The 11,214-nt window shown below is 45.0% G+C and overlaps 1 protein-coding gene and 1 pseudogene across 1 annotated transcript; one reads left to right on the forward strand and one right to left on the reverse strand.

Annotated features, from left to right (window-relative positions):
- The first annotated feature begins 2,350 nt into the window (after nt 1-2,350).
- LOC119294327 lies at nt 2,351-3,139 on the forward strand. Its single transcript, XM_037572536.1, has 2 exons — nt 2,351-2,749; nt 2,871-3,139. The coding sequence occupies exons 1-2, from the start codon at nt 2,368-2,370 to the stop codon at nt 2,960-2,962; spliced, it is 474 nt and encodes a 157-aa protein (XP_037428433.1). The 5' UTR covers nt 2,351-2,367; the 3' UTR covers nt 2,963-3,139.
- A 4,230-nt stretch (nt 3,140-7,369) lies between these two features.
- Nucleotides 7,370-7,508, reverse strand: LOC119296532 (annotated as a pseudogene).
- Nucleotides 7,509-11,214: the final 3,706 nt, after the last annotated feature.

Genomic DNA, 11,214 nt, shown 5'->3' on the forward strand with positions numbered 1-11,214 from the left:
GAACTCTCAACAGTTCTCTCTAGCAAATACGAAACCAAACAACTCAACTCCAAGCACAAAAAAATTTGAATTTTTTTTACAGGAAAGCATTAGTTACATCATACGAAGCATTGCATCGATACATATAGCTAGCTAGCAGTAGTCACAGGAACAAAATAATAGTTCGCCTCGTTGGGCGTAAGCCGAGTGCATTTTGTCAGAGACTCAGCTTATAGTCGACAAAACATTTTTGGGGTTTTTCTAAAAAAAATCTATTGTATGCGTCGTGAGTTCAATTAGGCAGCACTTGGCTGTAAGGACCACTCGTCACGGTAACCTAGGGCGAACATGGCCGCGTGGCTCGGCTTTTCACTGTGCAGGCCACGACCACACTCGGCATTTACCCCTAAAGGCTGAGTTCTTAAGGCTGGTCATAGTAGGGAGTAATTTAGACTAGTAACATGCATATGTTACTAGTGTATGTTACTACCTCTATAGTGCATAGTATCATAGATTAGTATCATAGGTGGTCTCATTTATTGACATGCATGACACATAGTAGCATCACATTTATTATGTTACGGTATCTACCTATGTTACTATAATCATCTCTCTCTTCTTTAATTGCCTGCCACATAAGCATATTTGCGAGTGTCAAGTGCATGACACTACTTATGTTAGCCCACTATGGCCAGCCTAAATACATGGAGTGTTTCTCGAGTCATGTCACGGCGTAGATGGTGGTACACCGAGCACCACTATTAAATGTGCGCCACTCCGTTGCCACATGGCTTAGAGGAACATAAGCCAAGTGGCCCATGTAAAACTCTAGGCGCACTGAGAAGCATAGGGCAATATATGTTTTCATATCGTGTCTACCCTATGGCCTCTGTCATGGCAATGTATGCAGATCTTCAATAAGAAAACATCTAAGCGGACGTGATTAGTATATCAGTAACAAACCAGAATTAATTATTGATCATGGACGCGGTCAGCACTTATATCTCGCTTATGAAGAGGCTTCTCAGAAAACAAATCTGCTGACCATCATTCTAGCGCGCTATTCGGTGTGATCATGTGGCACGCACGTCCGTTAATCCCGGTGAGAACATGCATGTTCTGCTTCTCACGCGGCCACGTCGTGGGCGGCACAACCATGCACCTTCGTACCATTAATTCTCTGAGTTGTTTGCTAAGGCTAGCTATAGTGAGAGTAACTTAAGTACTCCCTCCGGTCCTTTTTACTCTGCATATTATGTTTGTCTGAAGTCAATCTCATCCAACTTTGACCAAGTTTATATAAAAAATTACTGACATTTACATAACAACACCAACATCATTAAATTCATCTCGAAATATATTTTCATATTATATTTATTAGATATTATACATGCTAATAATTTCTAATATAAATTTGGTCAAACTTAGCTAAGTTTGACTTTCGGCAAATCCAATGTGCAGAGTAAAAAGGACCGGAGGGAGTAGTAACATAGCACATCCCAAGACACATCCCAAGACATATATGCTTATGTGGCATGGAGTTAAAGCTGGTCGTAATGGTAGTATCATAACTAGTATTATGCATGCCAACTAGGCAATTTTATGATGTGTCATAACATTAAATGAAGAAAGAGAGGATGTAGTATCATATCATGATACCGTATCATAATAAATGCTATGCTATTTTGTGTCATGCATGACAATAAATAGAGTACTATATGATATTAATATATGATACTATGCATTAGGGAAGTAGTATCATCCACTAGTATCGTATGCATGATACTAGTATATGATACTCCCCATTACAACCAGCCTAATGTGAAGAGAGGTGCTTGTGGTAACATAATATGTTACCGTAACATAACGCACCCCAATGCAAAATGAGTCTACAACATAATAAATGAAGACTTGTATGACACTACACTTATGTTAGTACTCACTATGATGGTAGTAACATAGACTAATAACATATGCATGTTACTACTCTAAGTTACTATGCATTATGACTAGCCTAAACAGAACTTTACGTGGATCTAGCAAAGCCCACCAACAAATGGTGGTTCCAACTTCCAGCTATACAAAAACTCTTTCTTCTCCAGATCTCCCTGTTTCATGGAGAAAAGGATCTGTTATGCACGTTCGCCCTTATTTGAAAATAGCTAGCAATAAACCTGATAGGCATGAGATGCAAGTCAACACCTTATCGAATCAAAAATAAAATAAAGAACGTAATCGAATGAGAGTAAACCCAGTGACAGACTAGTGCAGGAACATGGGGAGCACGTACGCTCCAGCTCATTACGGTGGTGAACACATGCCTATAAGACATGCAAGCCGGAGACCCCTCACCATAGTCGACGCAGTAAACACTAATCAAGATCAATCATGGGTCACCACGTCCGCCGATTAGTCCTGGTGCTCCTCTTCGCTGCCGCGGCCATGGCAACTAGCGAAGTGGAGACCACGCCGCCGATGCCGGACCAGATAGACCTCCCGCCACTCCCGTCACCGGCCGACATCCCGGTCACACCGCCGTGCCTGAACAGCATATCCATGTGCGCACTCGTCTACCAGGACCCCTCCCAGCTGGCACCGTGCTGCGTCGCCGTCAAGAAGCTCTTCGGCAGCGACCCGGAATGCATCTGCAACGGAATCGCTGAGGCTCAGAAGGTCGCAAAGCAGTCCGGGCTGAACTACACCGTCGACGGCCAGGAGATGTTCCGCCGGTGCGAGATGCCTCTCACCAGCTGCGACCCCACAAAACAAGGTCAGAAAAATGCATTCCTTTCTTCATTCAGATGGGACAAGTACTGTCAGGCTTTGCTAATATATTCTTACAATAGCTATTTAGATTTATATCGAAGCTCTCTGGTTTGATGAAATTGCAGGATCACAAAACATTGGGAATGGAGCCCCTACTACGAGGTCCTTTGTTGTCTTTCAGATCCTACTTGTCTTCCCATTATTTTTCATGATGTAAACCGAGTGCTGGGGGGCATACTTTGCATATTTTTTGGACTTCGTTTCCCTCATTTTCTTAATATTTGTAATCTCATTTATTATATATTTTTGACTCATGGTGCAATCAATAAAAATCGGCGAGTGTTTTTCTCTTCATTTCTAATCCTCTCTTTATGCTCTAATTATTCTTCTGCGAGCAAGAGGCATTTGTTCTTTCCCAGCAAAAAAAAAGATAAGAAAAAGGAGGCATTTGTTCTTTGCATGTAAAAAATGGAGCATGTGTGTGTTCAAATAGATGAGATGTTTACTGGAGCGTTTTGCAATATCTGGATTTTAATTGATGCGGTGATGGGATGGTCTATATTTTAAATTTAACAAAGATCTAACGGGCCAAAACGTTGGCCGATCTGGGGCTCACCCCACCCAGCTGCCGGCTAGTGTTCCCTTCCAAATGCTTGTGTGAGGCTCTTTGATACATACTCCCTCCGTCCGAAAATACTTGTCATCAATGGACAAAAAGGGATGTATCTAGAACTAAAATACATCTAGAGTCAGAAAGATTGATTTGCCGTGATTATCCCCGTAGGGTTGGCCGTGTATTTATAATAGACAATGCGTGATCGCATCTGTAGGTACAACAGAATACAGGATCCTAACAAGAGGATAAGTCTATACACGGATAAGTACTGAATTTGTTAGCTCTAACTAACACAGCAATATACGATTGTTAACATTCCCCCGCAATCTCATCATGTGGAAAGGTTGAGATTGGAGCGCAATCGTGATAGCATCAGCTTTGTGAGTGGCTTGGTGAAGGCGTCCGCCACCTGATCGGCTGATGAAACAAAACGGACCTCCAAGGCTCCCATGGCGACCTTCTCCCTGACGAAATGGAAGTCCACCTCGATGTGCTTGGTGCGGGCATGGAATACTGGATTGGCTGTGAGGTACGTCGCGCCAAGATTATCACACCAAAGGACCGGTGCTCGGGGTTGTGGAACTCGTAGCTCCTTCAGTAATGATTGCACCCATGTTGCTTCAGCTGTACCATTCGCCAATGCCTTGTACTCCGCTTCTGTCGATGATCGTGACACTGTGGGTTGCTTACGTGCAGTCCAAGATATAAGATTAGGGCCGAAAAACACAGCAAACCCTCCTGTCGATCGCCTGTCATCACTGCAGCCCGCCCAGTCAGCATCAGTAAACACACTTAGTAGAGTGCATGATGATCGACGAATAGTCAAACCGGTGGTCGCTGTTCCTTTGACAAACCGGAGGATACGCTTGACAGCCTCCCAATGAACATCAGTGGGGCAAGATAAGAACTGGCAGACCTTGTTTACTGCAAATGAGAGGTCTGGGCGTGTCAAAGTCAGATACTGAAGAGCTCCCACTGTACTTCTGTACTTGAACGCTTGATCCTCATTCAGTTTATGTCCAGCATCGCGAGTGAGCTTCTCGTGAGTACACATCGGTGTTGAAACTGCTTTGCAATTCGCCATATCTGTACGCTGCAGCAAGTCCATGGCGTACTTTTTCTGGGTAAGAATGATTCCCCCGGAATTGGGAAGTACTTCAATACCGAGAAAGTAACGAAGAGGACCAAGGTCCTTGACTGGGAAGGTCGCAGAGAGCTTCTGAAGCAGCTTTGTCATGGCAGAACTGGATGAACTCACGATGACAATATCGTCCACATATACAAGCATATAAACGGTCACACCCCCATCAGCAAAGATGAACAAGGATGTGTCAGCAGCCGAGGGAGAAAAACCGAGTTGTTGAAGGCGCTCACTGAGACGAGCGTACCAAGCGCGAGGCGACTGTTTCAAACCATACAACGCTTTATGCAGTTGGCAGACATAGTCCGGCCTGGTTGAATCCTGAAAACCGGGTGGTTGTTGCATGTAGGCTTCGTCAGTGAGAATACCATGCAGAAAGGCGTTGCTTATATCAATCTGTCGGCAGTGCCAGCCGCGGGAGACAGCGAGGGACAGCACCAAACGCACAGTTGCTGGTTTTACAACCGGGGAGAAAGTTTCAGAGTAGTCAAGCCCATGTTGCTGAGTGAAACCCCGAGCGACTAGTCTTGCTTTGAACTTGTCCAGAGAGCCATCAGCCTTGTGCTTCACCTTGAAAATCCATTTGCACCCGATGATATTTTTGCCAGGAGGACGAGGCACGAGAGACCACGTCCGGTTCTGCTGCAGGGCAGCAAATTCAGACTCCATGGCCGGGCGCCAGTGCTCATTCGCGAGGGCATCGCGGTAGGAGCGCGGCTCGGCGTGGAAAGCGCGGCGGCGAGGATCGTAGCGGACCGTGCCATCGCTCGGGACGAGCGGCTTGACGATGTTGTGTCGAAGACGGGTCGTCATCGGGTGCCGTGCGTCCGCAGGCGCTGCGGCTGCAGGAGCGGCGGCTGCTGGAGGGGGCGACGCAGGCGGCGTCGGTGATGCAGCCGGCCCATGGGCCGAGGCGGGTGTGCTGTTAGGCGAGGACGAGTCGGCCCCATCCGGCGCGGGAGAAAAGTCAAGCCAGCCCATTGGAGAGACCGAGCTGCCCGCGTCCGGGGAAGCCGCTGGAGCGGGCGAGGGCGCATCTGCATGGGCGTGACATGGCGTACATGGGGACGTTTCCTCCGGCGACGTCGAACGGGCGGAACCTGCAGAACCAGGAGACAAGCTGGATTCGGGATTAGCAAGCAAGGTCGTGGCATATCGCCGCATACGGTCATCCACTAAAGCTGGCTCGGTTAAGGAAAACAGAGAGGGAGGCGTGGATAACAGCGGGGACGTGGTGGATGACTGCGAAGATTGATCAAACGGAAATACAAGCTCGTCAAAAACAACATCCCGCGATATATAGATGCGTCCTGTGGACCGATCCAAACACTTGTACCCTTTATGCATGGAACTGTAGCCCAAGAATACGCACTGTATGGAACGAAATTCAAGCTTCCGGTTATTGTATGGCCTAAGGTTGGGCCAACAGGCACACCCGAACGCACGAAGAAATGTGTAGTCGGGTTGTTCATTGCGAAGGCAAGTGATCGGAGCAGAGTTCTGAAGAACTCGTGTGGGCATGCGATTTATAAGATAACATGTTGTAAGAAATGCCTCATCCCAAAAACGAACCGGAAGAGATGAATGAGCAAGCAAAGCGATACCCGTTTCAACAATATGGCGATGTTTGCGCTCGGCAATGCCATTTTGTTGGCTCGTGTGAGGGCAAGAGACCCGATGAGTGATCCCTTCCCTTTGAAAATATTTGTTGAGGCGACGATACTCGCCACCCCAGTCGGTTTGAACAGTTTTAATTTTAGTATTCAACATGCGCTCAACATGTTTTTGAAAGGTGTAGAAGGCTTGCTCAACATCAGATTTTCGCTTAAGGAGATAAATCCACGTAAAACGACTAAAGTCATCTAAGAAACTCACATAATATTTGAAACCACCCGCAGAACGAATTGCAGGGCCCCATACATCGGAATGAATAAGTTCAAGTGGTTCATGTGTAATATGAGTAGAATCTCCAAAAGGCAATTGATGAACTTTAGCTCGTTGACAAGCATCACAAATACTAGACTGAAGCGAGGGTGCACAAGCGAATTTATTTGATCTAAGGACTGACTCAACGACTTCTTTTGAAGGGTGACCTAATCTTCGATGCCATAGTTCCGGGGAGAGCTTGACAGCGGAGAGAACTCGAGGACTTCGGACGACGATGGATGATTTATTGAGGCTTGGCACCGGGTAAAGGCCATGGCGACTTTTACCGCGAAGAAGAACTGTCTTGGTTGCTCGGTCCTTAAGATAGAAATAATGAGGATGAAATTCAGCAAAAGCGTCATTATCAGAAACAAGTTTGTGCACGGATAGGAGATGCTTGTTAACATGTGGAACATGCAGTATGTTGCGAAGGTGAATTGGTTTGGATGAGCCAGAAAAAGTGGAATGTCCGATATGGGAGATAGACATACCTGCCCCGTTTGCAGCATGCACCTTGTCCTTGCCGCCGTAGCGCTCGTGGATGCCGAGACGGTCGAGGTCGCTGGTCAGGTGGTCGGTCGCACCTGTGTCAGCGTACCATTCCATGTCCACGGTGTACCCCGCGGAGCCGGTGTTGGTGTTGACGGAGTTGCCGGAGCGCTCGCGCTGCTCGTCGGGCTGGAATGCATGGTTGAAACGATTGCGGCAGTGAAGGGCGTCATGGCCAAACTTGCTGCACACCTGACACTTCAGGTTGGAGCGGCCGTTGCCGCGGCCACGCCCGCCGCGACCGCGCCCCTGTCCGCCGCCTTGTCCGCCATGTCCGCCGCCTTGACCGCCATGTCCGCCGCGTGCACCATTGCCGCCGCGATCATTGGCACGAGCAGCGGTGTTGGCGGAGGGATGGATTTCACCTGACGAATTTTGCTGCTCCAGGCGAAGTTCAGCACTAAGGAGATACGCATAGAAGCTCCTGAGACTTACTGGATCATCTCGCGCCGTGATCGACGCGATGAGTGGCTCAAACTCGGAGCCCAACCCAGCGAGCATGTAGCCGAGCACTTCATCGTCAGTGAGGGGCTTGCCAATGGACGCCATCGCATCAGCGAACCCCTTCATCTTGCGGTAGTAGTCAGAGGCAGAGAGGTCCTTCTTCTTCAGGTTGGAAAGTTGATACCTGAGCTGCATGATGCGGGCACGATTCTGCGAGGCGAACATGTCGTGCAGTGCAGTCCAAACAGCGGCGGAGGTCGTCAGCTGGGTCATCTGCCCGAGGATGTCCTCGGTCATGGAGCCGAGGAGGGCGATCATGACGAGCTGGTCCTGCTGGTACCAGCGAAGAAACTCCGGATTGGCCACATCAACAGCCGCATCACCGGTTCCTTCCTTGATGGTGTGCGGCGGGGCTGCGGCGGTGCCGGCAACATAGCCGAACAGGCCGTTTGCAGCGAGGGCGGGGACGGCTTGGGTCTTCCATAGCAGGAAGTTATCGCGCGTAAGGCGCAGAGTGATCAGGCTACCGAGCGAGGTGACCGAGATCGGAGCGGAAGTGGAGGAACCGGCGGACAGGGTGCCGGCGTTGAGGGTGGTGAGGGTGCCGGCGGTGCCGGAGAGGGAAGCAGCAGGGTTGGTGCCAGTCATGGTGGAGGAAGTGAGATTGGATCTTTCGCTCTGTATACCAAGTCAGAAAGATTGATTTGCCGTGATTATCCCCGTAGGGTTGGCCGTGTATTTATAATAGACAATGCGTGATCGCATCTGTAGGTACAACAGAATACAGGATCCTAACAAGAGGATAAGTCTATACACGGATAAGTACTGAATTTGTTAGCTCTAACTAACACAGCAATATACGATTGTTAACAGATACATCCCCTTTTATTCATTTTGATGACAAATATTTCCGGACGGAGGGAGTACGTGTTTGCTTATTTCAGTGGGTGAACCTCTGGCTGATTAATGCACGGACATGGACTAGTTGGTGCTTTTCTACGGGGATACATATCCCAGTTTTTGGTCTATTTCTCCTTCGAGACGTGCCGTTATTAGTCGATGTGTGATTTTGCAGCATGGTCACACATAACACATAAGAGAACACATAATCTGATAAATTTGATGGATGCGGACATGAAAATGCTGATGGATGCGGACCTCGAGCAACTGCTCAAGGCTCACGTGAACTTTAAGTAAGCATGCATACATGCTGGCTGCATAATGCTTTAGATAGGTTGTGGTCCATCGCGAATTCTCGATCAAGTCCATGTTTTTTTTCATGTCCGTCTATTTGTTTAATCATCTGATCTGGTTGGATAATATATGATCTTTCAGCATGAAATCTCAACCTCTCAAGTAATTTAATTAGTCAATTATATTCACCAAATGTTAAACTTCTGTGTCAATTAAGTTTAACATCCTTCAATGCAAAAGTAGCCTCACCTACTTTATGAACTACTGATCATACTACATCCGTTCGAATTTATTAGGCTCCCACATATTTTGGCTTAAATTTTAACCATCCATAATTAATAGCATACGGTTTATATGAAAGAGAATTCACACCATATAATTTTTGTAGAATTTCTTAATATTTTATCAGTTAACTTATCGTCAAAATATAATATTAAATACAAGGGGGTCTAATAAACCCAGAGGGAGGCAGTACTGCTTAAACCAATGCTATTTTTGGCCAGAATGCTTACTCTAAAAAGATAGATGGAGAATCACATTATCCACGTAAGTTGTGCTCTCAAGTGGCAAAGAAAGTAAAGGTGGCGCTGCATCATTGCGATCTCCATATGGTTCGTGTGTACGTGACAGTGAAGAACACAAGTGGTCGAGCCTACAAGCAGTCCAACCAAATAATGTACTTGGATGCAATGGCCAGACACAAATGCTGGATAACATTAACAACAGATCGAATTGCTATATGCGCAAAATGCGAATGATATAATCGATGCTATGTTTTTGCCAATCAATTCTAATTAATTGGTGTTCAGTCAAATGAAACACTGTTTTTTCTAACCAATGCTAATTAATTTGTTGTTCAATCAAATCAAACAATATATAGTGGGCACAAGCTCAAACTCAAAGCTATATACATATATGCACAAATTTAGCTGTGTAATAGCATGACCCATGTTCTCCACGGCTGGTGGATTGTTTTTGAACATGAACCTTAGATTCTTCTTGTTTCAAAAGGCGAATCTTGTTTAAAAAATATGAAGTAGATGTAACTTTTATTCTGTGGATAAAGAAAACACATCCATACATTAGTAGAAAACAGGGCTTTCGTCATAGCCGGATCGGAGCATTAATCCCGGTTGCATTACGAACCGGGACTAATGTGAGCATTAGTCCCGGTTCGAACGGGACCTTTAGTCGTGCTTGGAGACACCAACCAAGACTAAAGGGTTTGCGACTGGCTTCGAACAGTGCCAACCCCTTTAGTCCTGGTTGGTATCAGATTTAAAATTTATCTAGTTTCTGTTTGTGCCATTAGTTTTCAAATTTGAATGATTTAAAAATGAATTTGTTCAAATTTGCTTCAAACCTTAGGTTGTGAATAATTTGAGTTTAAGAATAGTTTTTAATCGAATTCTTTTTGCTCCAAGTCACATGTCAGATTGTTGTCATAGTAAGCTTTATTTGGTTATTTTTAGAATAATTTAAATTAGGATTGTAATTAAAACAGTATTGCTTTGCTTATATAGTTGTTTTAGTCCTTTGAAGCTCTAGGTTGGTCGGTTAGAAACCAAATTATTTCAGTTAGTACCAAACAAACCAAATATTCAAATATGACCAAACTGACTAGATTATTTATGTAATTTTCTCAGAATGCTAGCTCATCCACATGTGGCATCTCCCCTTGGCCTACACACGTCACACCAGCAGACTACTAAGAAATGGTGGATGACAAACATGAAAGCTTGGTGCCACGTGTTAGTGTGCAACTACATAATTAGTGCATGCAAGCGTTGTGATTGCTTCTAGAGTGTGGCACTACGTGAAAGATGGGTGTCACTTAATAGTGTGTTGACTACTACAGAATTAGTGCATATAAGTGTCGTGCTTTCTTCTAGAGTGCTAACTACCTCATGAGTGTTGCTGGTGCTACTTTTTGGTTAGAAAATTTCTCACGTTGGTGATCCCCTATGTGCGCCTTTTGGTGATGGAACCATGAGCGGGTGCAAGTTACGGGACCATGAATGCACTTTAACATCCAAAATAGTTCACATGTGTTATTAAAATTAACCTTTCTTAAAGTTACATGTTTGTTTACCCATAAAAATCTTGACTACATGGTCATCACTTAAAAAAATAGCACACTCAATAAATATAACAAGAGGAATGTTTAACACTCATCAGCCATAAAATTCTTGAGCATATATATTCTTCACTATGCTCACCCGCATAACGAGTAACTAAAAAAACAGTGTTTGATGAAGAAGTAAATGAACTTCTAAGATAGAATAACCTTTTAAAAAAATCTCAGCACAATAATTTCGATTCTTGAACATATCATCCTTTTTCAAGTAATCACTGATGTTATTAGGTCGAAAGATAAATCTCAGCAAATGCAAGTTTCTGAAATCACGCGTGTTTTTTGCTCAGATGTTAGGGAACACTAATATAAACACATATCATTTGTATGAAGTGGTATTTTTGTGCAAATTATTTGTGCTAACCATAACATGAAATTCACATTTTTTTTGGAAAAAATCATTAGAAGAAGATGATTAGGTGGAAAATGTTTTGTTGAGATGTTATATAAAAATAACTTAAATAT

This window comes from Triticum dicoccoides, chromosome 4B (assembly GCF_002162155.2).
Source record: "Triticum dicoccoides isolate Atlit2015 ecotype Zavitan chromosome 4B, WEW_v2.0, whole genome shotgun sequence".
Classification (NCBI taxonomy): Eukaryota; Viridiplantae; Streptophyta; class Magnoliopsida; order Poales; family Poaceae; genus Triticum; species Triticum dicoccoides.